The sequence below is a fragment of the Embiotoca jacksoni genome, unplaced genomic scaffold (genome assembly GCF_022577435.1).
Source record: "Embiotoca jacksoni isolate LCO1_2020_lvr unplaced genomic scaffold, fEmbJac1.0.p SCAF_14, whole genome shotgun sequence".
NCBI lineage: Eukaryota > Metazoa > Chordata > Actinopteri > Embiotocidae > Embiotoca > Embiotoca jacksoni.
In genome coordinates this window covers 7466969-7492548 of record NW_027185274.1, presented here as the reverse complement: position 1 = coordinate 7492548, position 25580 = coordinate 7466969, and the positions used below count along the sequence as shown (strand labels likewise).

Below are 25580 nucleotides of genomic sequence, written 5' to 3'. Positions count from 1 at the left end.
GTCCCTGTGTCGGTGCAGCAGCAGCAGCAGGGGAAAGAGCACTTGGTCATTTCAATTGGTAGAATAGTCGCCTAGATGCCCTTCAGAGCCTTTATTCAGTAACTGGATATTACATAATTTGTCACTGAACGTGCTTGCGTAATTACACGTTTGAAATGGGAGTATAGCAGATGCAAGGAGCAGCTCCACAGTATATTTAGCCTAGCCTGAACCAGCGAGCTGCTCTACCGGACAAGTAGATTCTGATATTAAGTTTGCCCAAGTTTATTTGTTTTCTTCCGCATCCTAACATGGAGTCGTTTGGAGCCATTGGCACTCTTCTTGGATGCTCTTCGTGCGTTGCCGTGGGTGGGCTGGTGTACGCAGCTTACAAACTTGGTTTACTCTACCAGTTGTTTCACAAGGTAAGTGTTCGCAGGTCACCATCGCGGTATTGACCCCCGTCCCTTTGTCTTTATGCATTGTCTTTTTAAAGCCTCAGTCAGAGCACATTCACCTGTATTGTCTTGTGACTACTTTTAAGCTTTTCTGTCCCTTTGTCTTTATGCATTGTCTTTTTAAAGCCTCAGTCAGAGCGCATTCACCTGTATTGTCTTGTGACTGCTTTTAAGCTTTTCTGTCCCTGTGTCTTTATGCATTGTCTTTTTAAAGCCTCAGTCAGAGCACATTCACCTGTATTGTCTTGTGACTGCTTTTAAGCTTTTCTGTCCCTTTGTCTTTATGCATTGTCTTTTTAAAGCCTCAGTCAGAGCACATTCACCTGTATTGTCTTGTGACTACTTTTAAGCTTTTCTGTCCCTGTGTCTTTATGCATTGTCTTTTAAGGCTTCAGTCAGAGCACATACACATACAGTCACCTTTTATTCTGTGAGCTGTCCCAGGTGAAAGGTAAACTGGATGTAAACGTTGACCCGCCTTGTGGTTTTCTAGCACAAAGGCCAGAGACACATCACCAACGCAGGCCTGAACAATATGCCGTTATTGTGAAATACAGGCTGAAAGGCCGATGGAGTGAAGAGATAGTGTTGCGAGTGACCTAAGGAGGGGCCTTCATCTCACACTGACAGCTGTTTATCTATGGTTTATTTATGGCGTCTATGGTTTACGGGTTGTTTTTTTTCCCCCTAGTGTACAAAACACTTTAATCTTTTTGAGTGCTCTTTTTTTCTGTGCTAACTTTGATCCGGTCCTTCTGTGTACTTCAGACTGAGACTAAGAGCCCACGGCACGGTGGCGAGAGTGTGGCAGAGGTCCTCCGCGCCCATGGGGTCAAGTATGTTTTCACCCTCGTCGGTGGACACATCTCACCCATCCTGGTGGCTTGTGAGAAGGTGGGCATCCGCATTGTGGACACCAGACACGAGGCCACCGCCGTCTTCGCTGCTGATGCTGTGGCGAGGCTCTCAGGTGCAGATTTAAGTTTTAAACCCTGGTATCGTGACTACTTTATCGCAGTTATATCTTTTACATTTTTGGGACTAGTTGATAGCTGTTACACTTGTCTCTGCACCAGGTACTGTCGGTGTAGCCGCAGTGACTGCTGGTCCGGGCCTCACGAACACAGTGACGGCAGTGAAGAATGCCCAGATGGCTGAATCTCCATTGCTGGTCATGGGAGGAGCTGCTGGTACACTACTTCAGGTAGATTATTTTCAAATACTGAAGCAACACTGATGTGAATGTGCATGTAGAATAAAACGATAGGATAAATAGTTTCTAGTGTGGAGCAGCAGGTTGGGCGGCTGTCAGATGAAGTGTGTGATAGCCCTTTAAAACGGTTATACCTGAACTGTTCTCAGTTTTATTGTCTTTCAACTGTGTTTGCGGTGCAGGGCCGAGGAGCACTGCAAGACATCGACCAGATGTCCCTCTTCAAGCCGCTGTGTAAGTTCTGTTTCTCCGTCAGGACTGTGAGGGAGATCGTGCCGACAGTCAGGAAGGCCCTGGCCATCGCTCAGTCGGGAACGCCTGGACCGGTTTTCATAGAGTTCCCCATCGACACACTCTACCCCTACCACCTGGTATCCAAAGAGTTTGGCGTTAAGAACCCTCCCAAAGGCCTGATGGGAAAAATTGTCTCATGGTATGATAGTAGCATATCTTTAATGCACTATATATTACTATTTAGTTTATACAAGAACAAAGATGTGAAAATAGACTTTACTCTAGATAATAAAAATAAAGTTTGGATCTTTCGTCCCTGTGAAAAATTGCTTCTTCTTCCATCAAAAATGCATTGATAAATATAAAATCATTTGAAGTTATGGTGTGTTTGTTTTTGTTTTTTGTTAGGTACCTCCATAACCACCTCATGAACCTTTTTGCTGGAGCCTGGGAGACCAGAGATGTGTCTCCACTTCCTGTTCACATCCCTCAAGCCACAGACGATCAGGTAAATCTACTCTTAAGTATGAAGCCCATCTTACTTTGATGCTAAATGTTCTTGATAATGTAATGTTCTCTAATCAAATTCTATCATTCTATACATTTTTACAAAGCTTAAACTAGTTTTAAATGTTTTGCTGTTTTTTTGTTTTTTTTTCTTCAATACAAATCAGGTACAAAAGTGCATAGAGCTGGTGAGTCGAGCCAAGAAACCTGTTATTCTGTTGGGTAGCCAAGCGACACTTCCCCCAACACCTGTCGATGACATCAGGTGTGTTTTGTGTTTTACTGTTTTTCTGAAACACTTTACTTTGGTTGTTCACTGGGTTGTTAGTGCTTAAAATGCATGAAAACATTCCAGTCGTGTGGTTTACTGTAGTTTTCACTTTAGTATTCAAATTGCTTTGACTTCTCACTTTCAATGTTATTTTGACGTATCCTCTGGTCAAATGTTTTCCTGCTATATAGGAAGGCTTTGGAGGACCTGGGTATCCCATGCTTTCTTGGGGGCATGTCTCGTGGCATGCTGGGTAAAGACAGCTCCATTCACATCCGACAGAACAGACGAGATGCTCTGAAGGAGGCTGACTTGGTGCTCTTAGCAGGTCAGGCTTACAGGTGTATTCCACTATGTCAACATAGTAATGATGACTTACCTGTTTGACAACTGAGTGTTTGATAATAAAAAAACCTGAAAAGAGAGAAAGAAAATGACCTGTTAACATGACAGGGTAAACAATTAACACACCTGTGCAGTAGTTAAAGGCTATTGATAGAATTATTAATAATCCAGTAATTATTTTAATATGTTCCTGGATTAAATGAATTTATTCTGGAAGATTTTTTTTTTTTTTTATTGTTTGTAAAAATGCAGTGGGAGATTAAGCTGTATTTTCCGTGTAATTAGTATAGCCACAGGCTAGCCAGAACCCCGAGCGAAACGTTAGCATTGTGCGTTGTGTCTGCAGGCACCGTGTGCGACTTCCGGCTGAGCTACGGCAGAGTTCTCAACAGACGCAGCAAGATCATCGCTGTCAACAGAGACAAGACACAGCTGCTGAAAAACTCTGATATGTTCTGGAAACCAACTATAGCAATTGAGGGTACGTTCGCCATTTTAGTGATCAATACACAGGAAGAAGGAAAGATATTCAAAAACTTTTGTCAATTTATGATCACAAAGAACAGCATGTATGCAATGTATTGTTTCTGTATCGTGACCTGAAACATGCAAATGTATAAACGATTTACTCTTTTTAGTGTTGGACTGGAGGACAAATACATCCAATACATAGTTTAAAATGTAAATATGTTGTGTATTTCAGGCGACGCTGGATCATTTTTAATGCGACTTTCCAAAGGGCTGAAGGGCCATCGTTGTTCTGACGAATGGACTCAGAGCCTCAAAGCTGGAGATATGACCAAAGAAAATACAAACAGGTAAGCAGAGGTGGTGATCCCTGGTTTCAGTCAGTATGTATGTATGTATGCAAAATCTTCCGAGACAGATTTCCACTCTTTAACTCCAGAATCCCCGCTCCAATCACATAAACCAGCGTATTTTTTTAATTCTTAGGGCTAAAGCTGATGAGAAGACCGAGCGCCACTTGAATCCCTTGAAGGTCCTCCACCGTGTGGATGAGCTGATGGCTGAGGACAGCATCATCGTTGCAGACGGGGGAGACTTTGTAGGAAGTGCTGCTTACATCATGAGACCAAGAGGACCTATGCGTTGGCTAGATCCAGGTAAGATCCAGTTGACAAAACAACCATTTGACTGAAATAATCCGATTTCATTTTGTTCACTTCAGTCATTTATTGTTGCTTTTTTTTCTGCCTCATAAAGAGGTTACACGTTTACATAGAACACTAACGTAGTCAAGTAAATGTTTGAAGTACTTGCTCTCAAGTTTGAGCTGCATAATCTCATGTTATATTTCATCTATACTCTCGCGATGTATTCTGATGTCAATCATACTTTGTTAATCTTACTGTTCCCTGTTCCTGTAGGAGCCTTTGGGACTCTGGGTGTTGGAGGAGGTTTTGCTCTGGGGGCTAAACTGTGCCGGCCTGAATCTGAGGTATAATATTGATTCTTTCTGGAAGTGCTGTGTCTGATTGTCTGTTGTAACACTTTCACAATAAAATGCTAATTTGTGTGCTTCTCAGGTGTGGATCGTCTATGGTGACGGCTCCTTAGGGTACAGTGTTGCAGAGTTTGACACTTTCACCAGACACAAGGTAAAATGATAATATTTATATTGTGTGTATATAAACAATTTATTCATCCAATATACACCAACAATACTTGAACAGATATTGCAAATATGGAAGACCACTCCGCCAGTGTTTCACAAGTATCACCATTCTAGTTCGATTAATATCAGTGTGAGTTACGCCGTGTCAACAGGTGGAACAGGTCAATCACATACAGTCTGCACATGCTCACACAGTTCAGAGAAGTCTAGTCATCCAAAATAAGTGAAAACACTCGACAACTGTCAAGGTGTATCACAGGACGGATCTCCATCCTGCCTATTCGAAACAGGACATATGTTTGTAATGTAACTTTTGAATTAAACTACAGAAATATGCAAGATGGCTGCTGTCAGCTTTCGTGCTAAATTGACTTGACAAATTATTAAAATTATATATATATAAAAAAAAAGATGCATGTCAGAATGTATATACTTCTCTCTTTGATTTCTCCTGGTAATCCACTTTTTTTTTTTCCTAAGACACCAGTTATAGCCGTGGTGGGAAACGATGCGTGTTGGAGTCAGATATCCAGAGAGCAGGTTCCCATCCTAGGCAGCAACGTGGCATGCGGCCTCGCATTTACAGGTACATCATCTGCACAGAAGGTTGTGTTCATGCTGTGATTGCTTGCAAATTACATCCCATACTCTGAACAAAACTCTTTATGTATGGTTAACGTCTGTGTAGTTGCTAAATGGACAGTTGTACCTTCTTCTCATTTTTTTTGCAGATTACCACACAGTGGTAGATGGTTACGGTGGTAAGGGCTACCTTGTCGGGCGTGAAGACGAAGACAGGCTAAGTGACATCATCAGACAGGCTCAAAGGGAGACCCAGGAGGGCAAGGCTACACTTCTCAACGTCCTGATAGGGAAGACCAACTTCAGAGAGGGCTCTATCTCTGTGTAGAGCAGCTGTGTACTCACAGTAACTGCGTATTATTTTTCCTTTTAACTTTAACCTTCTCCATAGAGTTTTACAATCAGGATCTATGAGGGATTTCAGCAAACAGGACAATACTATTTAGTCCAACCCCGACCAGACCTCTGCTAATCCTTTGTGCCCTTAAAGCCATATTTCCCTTTGATATGAGAAATAATTTTACAATAGCAGTTACGATAAGTTTTTTTTTAACTCGATTGCAATATAAAATACTTCCTTCATCAGATGAGTAAAAAATTATACTACTAATACATCTACAAACCTGTATTTTAGTTGTTTATGATTAAGTTATATTTATACATAAAACACAGCGTCAGACCTGCCAGCCTTGAAACGGAATCTTTTGTTGTGTGTCATGCTACTTTCAGGTTCATGTTTCAAAAGAGTAAGTGCCGCATTTAAAAAGGGAACGAGTGAATAGTAGGCAACTTGTGCTTTTGTCTCTTTGGGAGCTCCGGGGTTCGATTTATGACTTTTAAACAGCTTTTATATAAAAAAAACAAAAAAAAAACAGACTCGATTCACTTGAGAGCAAACGCTTTGGTTTAAGTTCTCATATGTGACCAGTATGCCTTTTCTCCTGTTCTGACATGAACAATGAGCCTTTTCATGAAGATACAGGAGGTATTAAAGCTGCATTCTTCTTTATCAGTCGAAGATTTGGGATCAAATTTGTTGAATGGGAAATGTTTGTTTTTTTAATGTTGACGACTGACAAATAGTATGCCTTTTAATGTTTGATTGTATCTTCAAATAGATTGATATGTCTTGAATGAAAACCAGTCTGCTGATTCAGTTATGTATTTAAAGGACATTTAATACTAACATATATGCAGTGATATGGGCTTTAATTTACAACATGCCTATACACAATATGTATTGCACTATAATCATAACTTATTTACTCACCAGGTGAACATGTGTGGGTCATCTCACTCCAGTATATATTACTGTTTTGTTTGGTAGTCTGGGGCGGTATGTCGAACCTTTGATCATACACTGTTAGTTTGGGTTGATTTTCAAATAAATTGAAAAAGAAGGTAAAGAGTTGGTCTTTGAATGATTAAAGCAAAGAATTCAAAGACAGACATTCACTTTTGGTTTAAATTCAAAGAAAATGCGAGGACTTGTCAGCTTTCTGCATTTAGCATTCAGAAATCAAGTTAAGTTGTGTGTGAGGGAAAGTGTTTGGGCTGAAGAAAATCGGACCTCTAGACTGCTTATGAAATGCAAAAATATTTGTTGAATGTTACAGCAGTCGTTACATACAAATGCTCTTGTGTCAAGTCTTTATTATTAATTAATGAGGAAATTCAGTCAGTCATTTTTTTTTTTTTATCATGAGGGGCTGTGACTTTTTCCCTAAATACTTCTACTTCTTCTATAAGTGCAGTTTTTTTTCTTAACAGAAGGTGGCAGTCTAGTATTTTTACTGAACTAGTCTATGCTGACGTGTTCCTGTTTTGCATAAATTATTAGGAAACGTCATGGATGCAGTGGTGGCGGAAACAGACCATCTTTTTTTGTCTATTGTTGGGGGTGTCAGCTTTAATCAAAACGACTTTTTTTTAAATCAAAAACTAAATTTTAAACATTCTCAATTATAAAAACTGTGGGTCTTAAAAGTTAAAAGTAGAATCCGTACCGAAAGCTCATTCAATATTTTTTTTTAATTTATTTTTTTGTTACATATTGTATAATCACAAGACCTTACAAAAAACAACAAAAAAAAAAATCAATTATTCAATTTCTGAATGATATTACATATTTGATAGCCGAGATACAGTCAGAATGATGTTGGAAAGTGAAAAATTACTTGCCACTCTCTCTATAGGGTTTCAATAGTTTGTTTAATAGCTGCAAGCTTACAGACCCAGTAAAAAAAACAACAACTAAAAAAACCCTGTTGTATACGGTAGTTTATATACTGAACTGTTGTCTGCAGTGACGCCTCTCTCCCAGTTTGACAACACACAGACCGACTGGGTCTGGCTGCTGCTTTCAAATGCTCTTTGGAAATCTCAATTTTCAAGCTTTGAAATCGAAAGTATTGTTATTTTGCAGTTTAAAAAAAAAAAGCAAGTTGAATTTTGTAATACAGCGTAGGACTGAAATCTAAATGTGATTTTACGTAATACCGAATAATGCGTTATTTAACGGCACATCACGTTCACCGGTCCTGAAAACAAGCTTTGAGCTTGACATGCCCAGCATCAAAAGACCCGACATTTTCCGAGATAGATGCTCCTGTTTTCAAACGATATACTCGTCTTCAGGTTTTTTTTTTCAGAACAATGACGGGGATAGATAATTTGATGTTGTTGTTGTTGTTGTTTTTTTTTTGTCAGACTTTAAGGAAAACTCCCCACGCCGGAGCTTTTGCGCGCAGCACCTGAATGCACCATGAGCCCCGGCTCTCACATCACCGCAGGCGGCGTCTTCAACCGGTCCGCAAAACTTAAACCACAGACGGGAGAGATCAATGTGTCTGAATATCAAGAGGGGTCGGGAGCGTTTCTGGAGTCCGGCGGTGCTCGAGATCAATGAAACCACATCGCTTTTGTCTGAACAGGTTAACAACGGATATATAACGCTTTAAGTCCTCTGCCGTCAGCATGACGAGTTACACGGAGGCAACTTGTGGCTTTTAACAACCATCGTGGCCGCAACTTGGGTTTATTAAAAGAAAAACAAACGAGGTCAGCGTCAGCGAAACGACAGCTGGTTGTGAGTTCGCGTTTGGCGGAGCTTTTTCGTCCGTGGTTTGTGTGCCTCGGTAGTAAAATGTCCCGCCGCTGACGGTAACCTATCGGGTTTAGCAGCAACACCATTAAACCAGCTAAAAGCTCCCAACTCGTCGATTTTTACGCGAAAGTTAACGAGGTTCAAATTCTACAATTACAAAGGATTTTTTTTTTTTTCTTTTTTCACTTAAACAAGAAGTAAACACTGGACTTCACCCTACCTTTTACCGAGGTAAGTACGCTCACGGTTGATTTAGTGAACGTTGTTTACAAACTTCAGTTTATTAAGTCACGTTTTGACCGGTTGGGATTTAAATTAAAAACGTGCAGAAATTAAGAGTTAATTATCAAAAAGTAGCGAACGTCACTTGGTGTGAAGTTTCCGGTACGGTGGCCTCGCTATAAGTGGTATTTTGAAATGGCTAACAGCGTGTGTTGCCAGGGGGAAATTAATACATTATTCACCGCTTCCTGCAGAATAAGGGCAACAATATGTAGGACAACCTTTAATTTGACATGACGTGACTTTTTTTTGTTTTTTTTGTTTGTTTTTTTGTTGCTACATGTGTCAAATTATAATTTCCTGTCGGACATGACTCCGATGTAATCAGGTGAGTCACACATGACTGTCAACAAACAGATGCGGGTGACAGATTTCAGGATCCACTTCTATTGCATTGTGTTGTTTTCTGAACTGGTGATTTGTTGAAGTTACGACACACCGAGCCCCTTCAGATGTCGCATTTGGTTGATCCTGTTTCCCTCCCAGGAGCTGAATGGCCTCCGTTGTAGCAGTGAAAACTGAGAAGCGACCTGCAGCTGATTCTCAGGATGCAGACTCTAATGCTAAAAAGCCCAGGTAAGCTCAGGTGCTGCTTTGGAGCCATCTGCCCTCTAATGCTTATAACTCATTGGTCAGCTTTGCCGACAGGGCTGATAGAAATCTTTTGTTTTCTGGAGTTTCTAGTTTTTGCTTGTGCTGAATCGAGGTAGGTTTTCAGTTTCGCACCGCATGCCGTCGGGAGGATTTGGTAAGCGCCGTCTTTGGAGCCATCGTCACTGAATCTCTGCCTGCCCCCTAAGGAAACTGCTGCCCAGCTTGAAGACGAAGCGAGCCCCTGAGCTCGTCCTGGTGATCGGGACAGGAGTAAGCTCTGCAGTGGCCCCTCAGGTTCCTGCTCTTCGCTCCTGGAAAGGCCTCATCCAGGCCTTGCTGGATGCAGCCAACGACTTTGACCTGCTCGAGGAGGAGGAGAGTCGGCGTTTCCAGAAGCACATGCAGGAAGATAAGAATTTGGTGCACGTCGCCCACGACCTCATTCAGAAACTTTCCCCGGTAAGGCAACATAAGCATTTATTTTTTTCGACCCCACCCTGTTGCACATGTACACACATATGTTACACAGACCGCCGGCTCGCTGGCCATCCCTCAGCCTGGGACATCTTGTTTCAACTTCCATGGATTCACATAATCTTAGCTGGGCTTTTTTTTGTGTGGCACTAGTCTTGTCTAGCAACACAGACAAACCTGTTAGTCTTTTTAAAGTGCAATTAATCACATGCAAGTAACAGGCTATGTTTTCTAGTTTTCATATATTGGTGTTCAGAATACCTTTCTTTGGCTTTCTTCAGGGCTCGCTAAGAAAACACTCTGATGAAGGCAGACAAGCTGAACTACTTTAGTTTTGTAACCCTCTCTTGCCCACTTTGACCAAGGCATTTCCACAGCATATTTAAAGCCGTGTTTGGTTTTTAAGCGCTCCTGTTATTTAGTTTGATATTTACTTTGTTCCTCTTGCTTGATGTCAGAAGCAACTTCTGCATCAAAATGCAGAAATTAAAACACAACAGGTTTGACCTCGTATATGAGATTACCGCATTGATACAAGAGGCAGAAGCCACCTCCTCACTGACCTTGTTGTGTGGACATCCTATTACATTATGATGCAAATAAGGTTACATGTAAAATGGTAATTTGGCAATCATAAGTAAGCAAGCATTCTTCATTTCTCCTTTAAGTTGCAATAATGATAGATTGTGTCACACAATGTGACAGTGTGGTAGACTGCTTTGAGGAAATGTCATAGAAAATAGACAGCTCTGATAAAATCATTGTGATTGCTCACTCTAAGTCATCGTATTATATAGTGACTGCCTTTTTGGATTTAAAGACATTGGTGACAGACCAAAGCACAATGTTTTGTTATAGTTACATCACCAAAGGGTAATATCAAGGGTTAATACCTCCTGAAAATATGATGAACCAATCAAGAGCACCCAAATTGCCAGAAGAGTCCTGCCAACCAACCTCATAGTCATAACTAGATCCTTACACAGGGCATCGTCATCCCTTACAAGCCTCCACAAGCTCAGTGAGACTACAGATTGCTCCTTGAAAATTAAAATAAAACTAGCAAATTCTGAGTTAGAAAGTTGTGATTCTTCATTTTTTCTGAGCCCCGCGTCTCGAAACCAATTGGATTGTAAAGAATGAATTGGGGAAAGTCAAGTGGATAAAACCATTATTGGATTTACACATATGACTCAGTTGTCTTACTATTGAACCTGTCTGGTCTGGAGCAGGGTTGGCAGATGGGAGTCTTAATACCGTTTGCCTCGTGTGTTAGTCATGTCTCATTGCACTTTTGACATAGATAAAACACGCTTTGTTTCAGCCCTCAGCCTGCGGTAACAAAGGGAACAAACAGCGCTTTTTATGGCTTTATCCATCGTGTTTATTTCAATCCACAGTTGTGCAGACACCAGCCCACTGCTGTTGGCTACAAACACAGCCGGGTCTAGCATGCTGAGGAAAAAAAACAAGCATAGAATAATGTGAACCAGGACCCCATCCCACCGCTCACAACACATATACACACACACACACACACACACACACAATTACACACCCCGGCCCAGATTTCCAGACCCAGTTAAAGCACCACCCCGGCATACAGTAAGTTATACTAGAGGACATGAGCGTGCTGCCTCTCCATTCACAACACCCACGTGCAAATATTTCATCTTGTTGCAGTAAAGCACGCATTTTTAGAGTCTACTGGTGTCAGTCATAATTATCCCCTCCAAAGGTATAGAGACGTATTTAATACTAAATTGAACTCGCATACCTGCGACTTCATTGCTCCACTAAACTGCAAACCTCTTTATGATGTTGAACTGTCCCAGTAATGCTAATATGTCCAAATGTATAGCCTGCTCCCTGTCCATTCAAATCCAATAACAGTGACCTGAAAGAGAGTTTAACCCACTTTTGATGGATTTGTCTATCAGCTGGTTGATACACGTGATGTAAGTAATGAGGGTAATCTGGAGGCAAAACTCAAAAGAGACTGCTTTTGCTATAAATCCTATTACACGTTCAACCCTGCAAACAACAAGGTTAATTACAACTTTGCTGACTATGCCGTTTTCTCAGTTCATGAAGAAATGTAAACAGATTTTTTTTTTTTCTTGGGGGGTAAGTGGAGGAAAAATGAATCGTCTGTTAATACTCATTTTAATCACAATGTCAGATGTTTATTCTTCAATTTTAATCATAATACACACTTAAGAGAGACCATATTATTTGCTAAAATAGGTTATTAATCAGGTTATATCATCTAAATATTTATGATTATCATACTGCAAAATCAAATTTCCAATGTGAAAATAGCCAAAAGAGTTTTGTGTGGAAAACGATCAAGCATGTTGCTACATTTATGAAAAACAATGTATTAGTTTAGGATGGATATTTAGACACTAAAGTTTGTTTACTTGTGCGTCATTTGGTTATTACATAAGTCCTGAGACAGTTCAAGGACAGAAGGATCTGGATGGGTGCTGTGGACACTGGAAGTGGATAATGAGCTTCTTCCTGTGGAAAGGACTCCCGCTGTTTAGCCCATTAGAGCTGTAATCTGTGGAAGTCAGCCGAGCATTTCATTGTACTACAATCACCTTGGTCACTGCATCTCTGCACTACTCTTTGCTATTCTTAGCTGCCCGCCTCTTCCTGCCTTTTTTTTTAATATATTTTACAACAGGCCCTGCCGGGTAAAGATGAGATTTAGTCGATGTAGATACAACCCTTAATCTCCTAGCAGACTGAGTGTGGTATGAGATTTGAAGAGCTGGGGAAAGGATCGGAGAGGGTAATGGAGTGTTTGATAGAGAAGTAAATAAAAGTTTCTCCTGAGCAGATGCTTTGAAACACACACACTTCCCTGGAATTCCTTGTGAGGGGCAGCCTTGTTGAAAGCAAAATAAATAGAAGCATGTGTAAACCCCTTTTTTATTCTGTCAAAGGCCTGGAGTACATGACTGCATGAGTGATTCATATATAAGTTTGGGTCTGAGCTGCTGATTTAGGCATAGTAACTACGCCTGGGTCTTTAATAGCTACTGCATTTAGCAAAAGAAGCACCGATAAAACTATTCATGCTTTTGCATCATCACGTTAAAATGAAAAGAAATGCCCCCTACTTCCTGGTTTGTAGAGGAAATCTCTCTACATGTGGTCTAAGTTCAGTAAACAAACATAAACATTCAGCTGTTGCTCAACCTGGACTCAAATGCACATATTTATTTTAAGAGACAGGATGGTCACATGATAATGTCACATGGTATGTTGACTCAATCCCATTAAAAGGCTCGTCTGGTTTTTCTTTTTTTTTTTACCAAGAAATATTTCCCCTATAGCTAATTGAGTAATCATGCATGTTCAAACAAGTCAAACGCGCCATTTTTATTGAATGTCGGATGGCTAAACACTGACAGATCGATTCACGGCTGCTCAGCTGAGGATCGATGATCTCAATGATGAGGAGGTACAAAGTCTTACTTTCATGTCAAAGTACACCGTGTAACCTAATTATTTGTTAAGATACCTTGTGCAGCAATATCACACCTGTATGTCCAAATGGACATTTCAGTCCTACAGAGGAGAGTGAAAAGTACGTCAACCAGAAAACCTCTTGGACCGTATGTGCTCTTGCAAACGAGCTAAAACTTCACAGTTCTTCCACTAATTATTCCCCGTTTTTGCTGTGAAGAGAACAGGCAACGTGCGATCCACGTTCTTCAAAGACTGTCTCTACGAAGTGTTTGACGATTTGGAGTGCAAGATGGAGCATGCGGGGAAACATCTGCTGCGCTCGGTGCTGCAGTTAATGGAGAGCGGCGCGCTGGTCCTCACCACTAACTTTGACAACCTGTTGGAGATCTACGCAGCCCACCAGGGCACCAAGCTGGAGTCTTTGGACCTGACAGATGAGAAGAAGGTAAACAGTGCTCGGATTGTGCTTATGGCTTTGATTGATCTCTCCGGCCACAATACATGTTGTCAGCTTTTCTTCTTCCTTCTTTTTTTTTTTTTTTTTTTTTTCTTTTTTTTTTTTTCTTTCAAACAAGTGCTGAGGTCCCTGAAGCAGCATGTGCTAAAGTGAGCACTTGGTTAGTCCAGGCTCAGACGGTTGCTTTTATATCCTGACAAGTTTTCAATTGCAGCCTCACCTAAACGTTGCTCTCAATTCTCTTAAAGAGGAAAATTGCAGGTACATTTCTTAATGATATCTTCTTTGAGCATATGTTTGAACTCACGGCACTGTCAAAAAAACAACAACATGTGATTTAGCCTTTGAGTGAAGTTCCTTGTTGGCTGGTTTAGGAGGAAAATAGATAACGCTTTGACCTGAAAGAACCCTTTGTCTCTGACAGGTGGAGGAAAGTTAAAGTTCCAGCCATTACTCAGACGCTGTCCATTTTTATAGGTTGAACAATATTTGCTTTTGGGTTGAAGAGGAAGAGCATGTTTTCCTTCCACATGTAGGTTTGTTTCATCACTAAAACGGGTTCCCCACCAAATCTCAATTGTCCATTCTTGTCACTTATATCCCACTTAATTCAAATTTAATTTGACAATTTGTAAAATAGATCACAAATTGGCAAGGATTGTTTCGAGTTTTACGAGAGACCCGTTGCTTTGCCTCCCAGTCCTGGTATTTATGCCTCGTCTCCATCAGGGCTAATATCCTCCCACTGCTGTTCAGTGATTTTACTCTCGTCCCAGCCAGAACAGGATTTTGTGCAATGGACTGTTAAGTTTGTGTGTGTGTGTGTGTGTGTGTGTGTGTGTATCTAGGTGTTGGAGTGGGCTCAGGAGAAACGGAGGTTAAGTGTTCTGCACATCCACGGTGTTTACACCAACCCCAGTGGTATCGTACTGCACCCTGCTGGTTATCAGAATGTACTAAGGAACACTGAGGTTATGGTGAGTGCTAATGATTATTAGGCATCATGTTTCTGATTCAGACATTTGGTGCCTACTTAATGTTTGCATTTGTAAAGGATGTGGCTTATTAGGATGCAACACTGAGGTACAGTTCTTTAGAAAAGGCCGCCGAAGTGCCTCTGTCCCTGCAGCGGTTTATTTGAAGTGGAAGCTTGTCGTGCGAGTGTAATAATACCCGTCACCGGTGGTGTCAACAGCGCGAGATCCAGAAGCTGTACGAGACCAAATCCTTCGTGTTCCTGGGCTGCGGGCGCACAGTAGACGACACAACCTTCCAGGCTTTGTTCCTCGAGGCTGTCAAACACAAGTCGGACCTGGAACACTTCATGCTGGTGCGGCGGGAGGATGTGGGGGAGTTCAAGAAGCTGCGCGACAACATGCTGGACAAGGGCATCAAGGTCATCTCCTATGGAGACGAGTATGCCGACCTGCCCGAGTACTTCGAGAGGCTGGCCAATGAGATCTGCAACCGCGACGTGTCCACCAACGGCTGGGGTAAGAAGGATAAACGGCAATCAATGAAAACTCTGCACGTCAGCTCGATGGAAGTCCTAAAACACATCATGCTGCCTGAGCTTTTTGTGGTTATTTACAATCCGTGTCAAAGGGGCACTTGGCCAAATTTACACATAAACTTCCGTTAACTCGTCTCGATGAGCATTTACGACCTGTGAAATAGGAAAGAAAAGAAGAAAAAAAAAAAGGCATTTAGGAGGCACGGAGAGTTTAAATGGGTTGCGTTCTGGGTAATATGGGATTCAGTGTTTTTGGAGTTTGACCTATACTAGGAATAGAAAGTCAGGATATTTCTGCCTCTGCTGCTTTGATTTTGATTATTTTTTACTTAAACGAGCAGCGTGTAGGATTTAGTGGCATCTCCGGCACGTTTAAGAGAATCTACAGTGGCCATTAAACTTGTGAAAAATGCAGAAGCCCCTTTCATGAGCCAGTGATTGGTTTGTCCCTTGGGGGGGGGCTTACGATAGAAACATGGCGTTACACCGTGGCACTCTCTGTGGAAGATCTGTCATTATGTAGATAGCAAACAAAAGCACTTTGCAATTATTCACTAATGAAAACTTAATTATGTTTTATTTATGCCACTGGAGTACAAAGGTTTGCCGCAAGTATTCTTTAGTCAGTGGAGAAAGTTATATAACAATACCTACATTACTCATACTAGGACATCAGGTTAATTAAGTGTGCATTGTTTTTTTTGTTCTTTTTAGATAATACACTTTTATCTGACTTTTGAGTTTCTGTGTGAAAGAGAGCCAGAGAAGCAGGACATGTTTCAGCCTGGCAGGCACTTCCTAAAACAGGTTGAACCAGAGTTAAAGCATTAAAAAGAGCTTGGAAACAGCAGCCAAAGCAATGTTAATCTGCTTTGTTGCAGGTTTGATTCAAGACTTAATCTACAGTTAGTTGTCCTGGTTTCACAACACGGGTCTTCTGTCATTGTCTCTCTTGAAGAATTAAATTAAACAGATCTGCTTAACTTCTGAAGAGTTCAAAATATGAGTTGCATTTCATAATTTTCCTTTTTTTTTTCTTCATCTTCATCCACAGGTTCTCCCCTACAGAATGGGGAGGAACAGCAGAACGGCTTTAACACACAGAAAAGCCTCCTTCAAGGTTAGGACTGAATGCTTCTCTTTGACTTCGAGCAGTGGCCACTTGCAAGAGACATTTTCAGAGTAACATAACAAGGCCCTGTCCAAGACTCTTTGTCTTCTTACTGCATGCTGGTAGATAGACGATCCAAGCCTGTTCTTGATTTTCAGTGACAAAAAAAGACCTGCTGGTGTTTCCTTTTACACAAACATACAACTGACTTTGCAGTATTAAGATTGTCAGTGGCAATGTTTCAGTTGATGCTTTGTTTTTCAACTGTTCACTTAAGTCCTTCCTTTTCTTTTTGCCCCAGACTATCATTCTTGACAGGTAACACAGTCGGGATCAGTATCAGTCATTTTCCTCCACAGCTCCGCCGAGAGGCCGCTCTGCTCCGAGTAGTACTCAAGTCTGAATTTATTGAATGAATTTAGGAATCCAGGGGAGACCTAAGAGCTGGCAGTATTTTTTTTTCAGATGCCCATTTTTATTCATTTTATTTAGTTCTTATTTAAAAGGGAAAGAAGTTCAAGCTGTCGATGCCAATATGCCCAACCTCAGAGCCCCCCCACCCCTCCTACCACACTGTATTTGTATGTTGCTGGAACCTCAACATTCAGGAAGCTGAATCCCAGTTTCAAGTTTGCAGATGACGGACTGGTATGCTCTCACGTCAACTTGACAGAAACGGTAGATGTCAATCCACTGACGGAAGCTGAATGTGCCGTTTCAATCTGGACATACAGTAAACCAGCTGCATCACCTCCACCTACCTGCCCTGTAAAGAGACGTTTTGTAGGTGCACGCTGCCACGCACATCACATGCTCTTAAGTGAAAACAGTCTTGCGTTGAAGGATTGGATCGGCGATCCGGAAACCTGCAACCGGGAAAACTTGATTTGCACACTACTGGATGGGGAAAGGTATGGGTGGAAATAAAGTATTGGGTGGTGGCGAGTTGGTTCGTGTTATGATGCTGTCGTAAAATATAAGTTTTCATAGCAGAGCAGCTCCCTGCCAGTAGCAATCTCTTTGCCACTTCCTGTGCTGAAGATAAAAATGTCATTTGTAAGCCTTTTTTTGTATTTTTAATACTTGCATGTGTTTTCTGATAATATAGTATTTATAAGTACTATTTTCAAAATAAAGCTTTTGGTATCCCATTTGTCCTGTTGTCATGTTTGCATGTCTAATGATGGAGCCCATTTGCCTCTGCAACACGTGACAGAACAAGGTCCACTACTTTCCAGGCTGTTGTAGCACGTAGCAGCTTTATTTAGAAATGTTGACATTCTCATAAATTAGCTCAAATCTTCTATATAACTCTTGATTCTCTCATATTGCACTACAACAATTGAAAGGGGGGGGCTAGAGATATTTAAAAGTTAGATTTCCTCTTAGAAACGGAGAATAAATCAGAGGGGAAAATAAATTAAAAGGGCCATTGAACTTCAAGTGACCATGTGTAAAGTGTAGTCTGAGAACCGGACACCCTGTAAGAACAAAAAAAAACAAATTTATAAAATATGTTTCCACTTTTCATCAACTATAAACAGAAGTGATCTTTTTGTAATGAAGATGAGTTAACTGTTTGGTAGATGAGGAGCTCTGGGAGATGACTTTCAAAGTCCATCTGAAAGTAGTGTCCCATATTGTTAGCATTCAAGAAATATTGATTACTGCCCTGTTGTATGGAGGATCAACCTCGACTCAGCCTCGTCTTTCTACTATATGATTTTTTATTTTTTTTTTCCTCACGGGAGCACGACATCTACTAAATAAGTGCTCCAAGGTCAACTGTAAACCGTTTCCTCCACTGGATTAGAAGGAGAAGTTTGCAACCTGAACTGCCATGGTAGTGGAAGTGTTAACTAAGAAGACAGGAGACAGAGAGGCACTATGGTCACTAAGCTTTCCTCAGGCCCAGGCAGCTGTTGCAGCATCACATCCAGCAAGCCTTCACGACCTGATCTTATTTCCATGAAGAGGGGGGAAACTGACTGACAACATGCCAGCTAAGGATGGTTTTTTTTTTATAAGTCTTTACTGTGTAAACCAGTAAAACTGATGACCTAGGTCCATTTAGTTGGCTACAATTTCATTTGGATGTGACTTCACTGTTTCGGCACTCATCTGAGGTACTTTCTAATTTGGCCCACAAGTTTAGAAATAATGCAGAAAGGGAGGCTCCTCTGGCTTTGTTGCAAAATGATCTGTCTCTAAAAGTCCACACTTCAAATCCTGTGCCGGGTGAATTAAAGTCCTGTGCGTGACACGAGTTCATTCATTTGATGCAAAGTAGACAGGGCGGGACAGGAGCACGAATAACGCAGGCTTAGCGGGGCTGAACCGCATCGTGGCGGCGGGGCAACGGTATTATTGGCTTCCTTGCAACGATGAGCAAACAGCGGAACATGCGGCCGCTTAAGCCTTCATCAGGGCGCTGACCACAGCGCGGGCGTTGAGGCTGCGCAGGTCGTTGTAGGTCTGCCCGGTACCCACAAACACAATGGGCTGGCCTGTGGTGTAAGTCATGGAGATGGCAGCGCCAACCTGTGAAGGGGGGGGAGGATGATGCATGAGTGCTATCAGCTTACCGACTGCTAATTATTTGTAACCAGACACAGATAAATCATTTACTGCGTCCTCATATTTTTAAGAGGTCCGAGTGACACGGTAAAGTTTTAAGAAATTTTTTTTTTCTCCCCCATTTAAAACAAACCTTGTCATCAATGGTGTCAAACTTGGTGAGAACAATTCCATCAATGAGATGAGGCTTTTCAGACATGGAGTGATCGGCCAGAGCCTGGTTGAACTTCACCTGAAGAAGAGAAGAACCGATGAGGACAGAGCAGAGATGTACAGCATCATCCTTTCAGCTTGGTGTTATGCAAAAGAGTGTGGAGGAGGAGGAGGAGGGAACCCATGTGCAAACATGACTGTTTCACAAAACAGCAGATGGATGGACAAATGCTGACCCCTGCTGGACAATTTAATCCACAGAAATACATTTTTATTCAACAGTATTTCCTTAAATTACTGTCAAAGACTGATGGATGACAGGATCCTCCGGTCTTTGCATAAATTCCACCGTAGCCTAATTATACATACCTATATCAATGATAAATATATGACTATGCAAATGTTTCATTCGAATTCAGCTGTTATTTATTCATCGTATGTCGGCGTAAGGAGTACACATTTGAGTGGTCTCACCAGCTGGTCGACTGCCTCGTTGCCCACCAGAGCCTCCCCAACAAAGAGCACAAGGTCGGGCATGTTGACCGCAATAAGTTTGGCCAGGGCCACCATCAGGGGGGCGTTGTCCTGCATACGCCCAGCGGTGTCCACCAGCACCACGTCGAAGGCATGGTTGCGAGCTGCGGGGACGAAACACAGAAGGTGCGCGTGTGAAGCGACCGCGGGGATGATATTAAATCGTTGAATGCAACGAGGTGTAGAGAAAAGTATTTTGACCATAGGCGATGGCCTCCATAGCGATTCCGGCTGCATCCTTCCCGTAGCCCTTCTCATAGAGCTGGACTACCGGCCGTCCTCCGTTCTGCTCCGGGGGATGCAGGGAGTTCAGGCGGCGCTGATGTGTGCGCAGCTGCTCCACTGCGCCCGCACGAAACGTGTCGCAGGCTGCGATCAGCACAGTGAAGCCGTTCTCTATCAGCCAGAAGGAGATCTGCGCCGAGACAGAGACAAGCCGAGTTGAACATCTGAGGGACAAAGTTGCACCTTAAACACATCAAACAAGCTTCAGTTTCAGAGTCCCGGTGTTTCTGCTGGATCACACCCACAGCGAGCCCTTGTTCCCGTCATTAGGAACAGCGCTGCTGTTCCTTCTGGGACAAAAACCTTCTGCTCTGAAAAAGTTCAAACATTTGACTGTACCCGAGATCAGAACAAATATTGTTCCACCGGGCCCACGACGCTGAAATGATTATTTTCAGAAACCTTTTTATGTTGGCCCACCATTCAACACATAATCAGAATTATCTGTAGGATGATGAGCTGGTTAAATAATTTAGGTCAGTCTTCATAGAGACAAAGAGCCTCATGACCACAGACTCACTAAACAAGGCGGGGACTTCCTCTGTGCTGGATCACCTTGTTTGTCACTATCAAATTCATCACTGAATAAACCCAGTTCAATATTTAGTGTTGTCTGTTCTGTTGTTCTTTTATTTCCAATTCAAGTTTCTTATTAATCTCTCGTTTGCCTATTTTAAATGCATTTTAGAGAGAGAGAGAGAGAGAGAGAGAGAGAGAGAGAGAGAGAGAGAGAGAGAGAGAGAGAGAGGCGTTTATCACTCTGCTGTTACAGTGATGCTTGAGGCCTGTAGAGTTTGGGGCAATTTTACTGCAACTTGAACCTCTGCACCAAGAAGGAAACTGGTAAAAAAAAAAAAAACAACAACAAGACAATCAAATTTCTTGAATTTCTTCAAACCAGCAGGTCAGCAGGCCAAAGTTGTTTTCTTTTGATCAGCACTGTTTGTCGTGTAGGTGCCGCAAACCACAGACAGAAGGGGAAGTGAAGAGACAGTTCACATCAGAACTTCCCATCAATTGAGGTAAGCGATCAGCAAACCACAGGAGCATCGGGCCGCTTGCAGACAAATGTTGGCTCTGGGGTTCATGTCATTCACCTTTTTGAAAAAGGTCAACTCACTTTTGCCAGGTTGGTCGACTTTCCAACCCCATTGACGCCACAAAATGTGACGACAAAAGGCCTCTGCTGGCTCTGCGCCTCCATGACGTCTCTCAGAATATCCACCCGCCGCTTGGGCTGCAGAATCTGCACCAGTGAGTCCTGCAGGGCCTGTTTTACTGTTGAGGCCACAGCTGCACACACAAACACAACCTTTACTTGAGCTTTAAAACAAATGAAAGTTATTTGAGGAAGGCAGTGGTGATCAATACTCTACTTTTGGGTATGTTGAATGCAGTCGATAGGTAAGGGTACTTACTGGTGAATGTGCCCATGACTTTGCCCTCCAGTTTTTTGGCTACGGAGTCACAGAGCTGGGAGGCAATGTCGGCTGCTACATTCTTTGCTGTAGGATCAGAAAGGAGAACGATGAAGAGCAGACTGTGTGAATTCACACCCTGCAGAACAAAAGGCGGAGAGTGAAAAGGCCGTGATCTCGTACCGATGAGGTGGTCCCTCATCTTCTCCAGCACTGGCAGCATGTCCTCCTGGGACAAGCTCTTGGAGCCCACCAGGCCCTTCAGCATCCCAAACATCCCTCCAAAACCGCCACCCTTCTTGGAGCTGAGAAAAACAAAAGAAAGTTGAGCCACGTTGTTCACAGTGCAACTTGCATTTTAAACTAATTTATGAATACTTATGCAATGACAGAAACACTGTCACCTTGTCTTGCTTGTTTCATTGACAACCACTCCCTCATCTTCCTCCTCCATCTCCCCTTCCTCACTGGACTCGTAGTCCACAGACAGCAGGTCTCCCTTCATGGAGCTTGGCTGCATTCCCTGAAACACATTCAGGACACCGAGTACTTGGCGTCAGACCTTTTATTGTAACGTTATCGATGTGACTGACACGAATGTCTCTTCACCCAGAAACCTCTCGGTAAAGGAGCTGCATACCGGATCAATCGGTGCTTCCTCCTTCTGTTCGTCCCCGATGGGAGAACCTTCTTCGCTGTAGTCCAGGTTCTTCGTGCTGCTACCGCCCATGTCCCACACACGTCTCTGTTTCTCCTTCGGCTTCTGAGGCTTTGGGGACTTGCTGCGATCAGGAAAACAAAATATCAGATTAATGAAACTGGAAGAAAAAACCCCCGATTAAATTAACAACTCTTAGCTATTCTATGTGTGCTGATTTGAATGCACATTTATAGTTGTTGGATAAGTATTTAAAAACACAGCAATTATAAACTATGGTTCTGACACAGACACGCAAGCGACACTGTATGTTACCTGCATTCATTTTGAACACGTCTGATCCAGCTTTTAAAGCCCCAAGAAAGGTAAATTATAGTCGTCCGGCTTGGTGTCCAGACATATTTGTTGAATAGAAACTTCCGCAGATTAAATATGGACTCACCAGAGCGACTGTCGTCAACATACAAATTGCTCTGGATCTGCTCTTTTGAACACTGCTAAGGTGTGTTAGCTATGTATGTGCATGGAAATGTAAAGATATCAGCTTAGGGTGATCAGGTGTCCCACTTTTTGTTGGACTGCCCAGCATTTTTATTCTTCGTCCTGTGTTCCACATATTGAGAAAATGTCTAGTTTTCATAAGTAAACACTGCGGAACAGGCGCTTTTCCATCTTTCCTTTTCCCAGAGTCCGTGAAGAAAGCAGGGAAGGCTGTCATCACAGGGCTGCGTCATCGGATAATCTAACTGTGCATACGTGAGGCAAGTGTAAGTTACTCTTTCACCATCTTTGCTGCCAATGCTACGCCCGACAGCACTTTCTGCAGAAATGATTCATTTCAAAGAAAAATGCAGCTACAACAAAGGCTGTAAACGACATATAACGGGATGAAGTTGGTGGAAGGCGACTCCCTGGGAGTTTTTCGCCTTTTTGCCCCAGTTTGGTCTCAAATTTACTGGTGGGAGAATACGTCGTGAAGTGACTCAGTGCATGCGAGAGGTGCCAATCTGTGGATGCATTCCCACTGAAAAAAACCAAAGATGATTGCCAGACAGATAAGGAAACAGTACGTGAACTAAATCACAGTTACCACGCTCTGCAGCAGTCCCAGTCATACAGTTCAGCAGACTATGGTAGTAAGATAGCACCCCCACCAAACCTATTACTGAGAAATGTTTGCTTCTTTTTATGCTTACTGTATTTGCCAAGTGTGGGAGTTCTGAAAATTGCATTGACATAAAATATATTTGTTTAGTCCTTCACATGCTAAAGGCCTAACCTGTAACCTGCATAGACCACCCCTTCAGCATTGGTGACACGTCCCACCTCGTCCCACATTTGGCATGTCGGGATCTGGTGACCTAACGTCAGCGGCCTTACCTGGGTTTTTCAGTCGTTCCCGGCATGCGCTTGCGGAAAAATTCCTCTCTCTTCTTATGCATCATTTCCTCTGCAGTCAGGAGCTGGTTACCATTCTCAACCGTCTTGGGGCCAGAGGGTGAGACCTTGGTTTGATCCACTTTGGCAGCCTCAGCTGCAGGAGCTGGAAAAGATCACAACAGCTTTCGATTGAGACTGAGATCATGTTAGGCCAGCTGTTTAAAACGAGATATTTTAGAACAGCGACAAATAGCACTTACCCTCCTTTTTGGTATTTTTATTCTTCTTGCCACCCGGTTCCTTGCCTTTGTCCCCACCCTTCGTCTCAATCATTGACTTCACAGTTTTTTGGGATTTTTCAGACTCCTTGAAGGACCGCATGGGGGCGGGGCTTCGGGCTCTACTGCAGTCCTCCGCCTCTCTTGGGGGCAAAAAGAAACTTGATTAGTAAAGCGTCTTTGACTTTTCTCTGGTTGAAATACACTTTTGACTCTTACAGCTCTGTAGGACAGCTTTTTAATATCACAGAAATTGTAATGCTGCCTGCAATGGGGAAACTAACACAGACACATTTGAATTCAATAGTTAGTAAAAAAAATAAATTTAGTCTGAATTGAAGCAGTAATACTTTATTTGACTAGCTGTATTTTACTAATGACATGTGTTGATGTAACACATTTAGACTCAAAACAGTAACAGAGTTGAAGGGGTTTATTATCCGTCTTTACCTGAGCAGCATCATGAAGTCCTCCTCGAATTCAAAGCTGTTGTTGAGAAGCTTCAAAGACCCTTTTTGCTCCAGCTCATTCTTATAACGATCCCTGAAGTGAAGCTGAACGTCATCTATAAATTTGTCCACATACGTCAGGGTCAGGATCTTTTGAAAACCCACCTGGAGAGGTGGAGAGGTGGAGAAACGGGGGGGGAGGGAGGGAGAAGAAAAACAGCGGTCACGATCATCAGCAGGTAAACAACGACACAAAAATAAATGCAGGTTGGTGTTTTGTTTGAATTGATCCAGCGATGAAGGATGGAGACGCTTACCACAAAAATCAACTCGAACTCATTGTCGAGTTTGTACTTCAGACTCAGAGCCTCATGGTTGAATGAATTGTTCCCACTTCGCTCCTGAAACGTCACAAACACCGACGACATGTCAAAACACACGTGTTGCTGTTCAACGCGAACCAAGTCACGGGAGGACAGGCCGCAGTCAAACAACCAGCAGACAGATCACAGGACTCGTGACTTCTTGCTCTCTCGTCCGGTACGTTAAACGTTACGCAGCGAGCCGACATGTCGGCTGCCTGTTAGCGTTAGCTGCCGGAGCTACCTCCAGGCGGTTTGGTGAACGTAAAGCAAGACGGTCGACGGGTCGAGAGGGACCAGGACTCACCTGAAGGATCACCGAGCGGATCAAAGCGTTGACCGGCCCCGTGAAGGACTCGGTGACCCCGGCTCCCTGAAAACACCACAACACGATCCCCCCTTTGCTGAAGATGGTGAAGAAATCTAGCATCTTGACACCACGTATCTGGATTTAAAAACACACACAATCAAACGTGAAGCTCCGCGATAAATACACGGTCCTGTTCATCTTCAACGCGCCGGCGTCTTTGCTCTTTAAACAATCCAATCTTACCAGATATTACTTCAATTGATGAAAAAAAAAAATCCCCCCCACGAGCAGAACCCACCGCCGGTGCGAAACTGTTTTAGACACGTCAGATGCAGAATCCGGAAGTGACGCTCGCTTCCGGAAAATGTTCGACGTTTGCGCTTGCGCGTTTTTGACTGCAACCCATGCATGTCTGTATTAGATCTTAAGGTTGGAGTGAGGTGAGTGTTTCATACTTAGTTATCAAATACAATATTGTTGATTTAAAGTGTTAAAGTAAATCTAACCACTTACAGCACACTTTTGTGTTATATATGTTCCACTTAATCATGGAAGAAAATAGGAAAACGAAAGCAAGAGTGTATATTCTCCACCAACTGTGTGGTTAAATAGCTCAACAATAAAATTCCCCTTTTTAACTTTGGTTTAGGTTTAATTTTACTCAGGGAGAAGCTGGAAATGCATAGCATTTTTTAACATGATCCCATTTCTGCCTCTGGGATCCATAAAGTATTTCAAATTCTGATAAATCAGATGACAAGGATTACTCCAGAAGATTAAGATAGGTCTAAAACATTTCACCCGATTGCTTTCATACTTGTCCTTTTCAATTTCTGGCATGAGATCAATTTAGTTTATTTCATATATATTCTAAAAAGGCAAAATATGCTTATAAATGACAATTGTTTGTAACAAATGTATTAAGACAGGA

At 42.4% G+C, this 25580-nt stretch overlaps 3 protein-coding genes across 4 annotated transcripts; 2 read left to right on the top strand and 1 right to left on the bottom strand.

The window, feature by feature from the left end:
- Window positions 1-52: 52 nt before the first annotated feature.
- ilvbl (ilvB (bacterial acetolactate synthase)-like) lies at window positions 53-6724 on the top strand. Its single transcript, XM_069147706.1, has 14 exons — window positions 53-404; window positions 1206-1407; window positions 1514-1641; window positions 1833-2083; window positions 2293-2392; window positions 2559-2656; window positions 2854-2990; window positions 3354-3488; window positions 3711-3825; window positions 3962-4131; window positions 4396-4466; window positions 4555-4626; window positions 5124-5229; window positions 5375-6724. Exons 1-14 carry the CDS (start codon window positions 291-293, stop codon window positions 5551-5553), a joined length of 1878 nt encoding a protein of 625 aa, XP_069003807.1. The 5' UTR covers window positions 53-290; the 3' UTR covers window positions 5554-6724.
- A 1299-nt stretch (window positions 6725-8023) lies between these two features.
- On the top strand, window positions 8024-17396 carry fam118b (family with sequence similarity 118 member B). 2 transcript variants are annotated; one of them, XM_069147704.1, is made up of 8 exons: window positions 8024-8562; window positions 9100-9189; window positions 9414-9666; window positions 13382-13609; window positions 14470-14598; window positions 14817-15114; window positions 16189-16254; window positions 16547-17396. In XM_069147704.1, exons 2-8 carry the CDS (start codon window positions 9107-9109, stop codon window positions 16558-16560), a joined length of 1071 nt encoding a protein of 356 aa, XP_069003805.1. In that variant the 5' UTR covers window positions 8024-8562; window positions 9100-9106; the 3' UTR covers window positions 16561-17396. The 2 variants fall into 2 exon arrangements, with proteins under 2 accessions (XP_069003805.1, XP_069003806.1); XM_069147705.1 differs by lacking the exon at window positions 8024-8562 and adding an exon at window positions 8730-8941.
- An 80-nt stretch (window positions 17397-17476) lies between these two features.
- Window positions 17477-24992, bottom strand: srpra (SRP receptor subunit alpha). The gene is made up of 15 exons (XM_069147703.1): window positions 24893-24992; window positions 24647-24784; window positions 24295-24378; window positions 23979-24142; window positions 23511-23671; window positions 23251-23413; window positions 21853-21994; window positions 21617-21735; window positions 21396-21517; window positions 21213-21299; window positions 20915-21087; window positions 19711-19924; window positions 19450-19613; window positions 18956-19054; window positions 17477-18786 (listed from the first exon to the last, which is right to left on the bottom strand). Exons 2-15 carry the CDS (start codon window positions 24767-24769, stop codon window positions 18658-18660), a joined length of 1944 nt encoding a protein of 647 aa, XP_069003804.1. The 5' UTR covers window positions 24770-24784; window positions 24893-24992; the 3' UTR covers window positions 17477-18657.
- Window positions 24993-25580: the final 588 nt, after the last annotated feature.

Excerpts from the sequence above, each read along its gene's own strand:
- srpra (XM_069147703.1), bottom strand. The coding sequence starts at position 24,769 with ATGCTAGATTTCTTCACCATCTTCAGCAAAGGGGGGATCGTGTTGTGG. Across the intron at positions 24,379-24,646 it reads TCCGCTCGGTGATCCTTCAG|GAGCGAAGTGGGAACAATTC; the intron begins GTGAGTCCTGGT and ends GTGACGTTTCAG. Across the intron at positions 21,518-21,616 it reads AATGAAACAAGCAAGACAAG|CTCCAAGAAGGGTGGCGGTT; the intron begins GTGACAGTGTTT and ends TGTTTTTCTCAG.
- fam118b (XM_069147704.1), top strand. The coding sequence starts at position 9,107 with ATGGCCTCCGTTGTAGCAGTGAAAACTGAGAAGCGACCTGCAGCTGAT. Across the intron at positions 9,667-13,381 it reads TCATTCAGAAACTTTCCCCG|AGAACAGGCAACGTGCGATC; the intron begins GTAAGGCAACAT and ends TTTGCTGTGAAG. Across the intron at positions 15,115-16,188 it reads CGTGTCCACCAACGGCTGGG|GTTCTCCCCTACAGAATGGG; the intron begins GTAAGAAGGATA and ends CTTCATCCACAG.
- ilvbl (XM_069147706.1), top strand. The coding sequence starts at position 291 with ATGGAGTCGTTTGGAGCCATTGGCACTCTTCTTGGATGCTCTTCGTGC. Across the intron at positions 3,489-3,710 it reads ACCAACTATAGCAATTGAGG|GCGACGCTGGATCATTTTTA; the intron begins GTACGTTCGCCA and ends TGTGTATTTCAG. Across the intron at positions 5,230-5,374 it reads ATGCGGCCTCGCATTTACAG|ATTACCACACAGTGGTAGAT; the intron begins GTACATCATCTG and ends TTTTTTTTGCAG.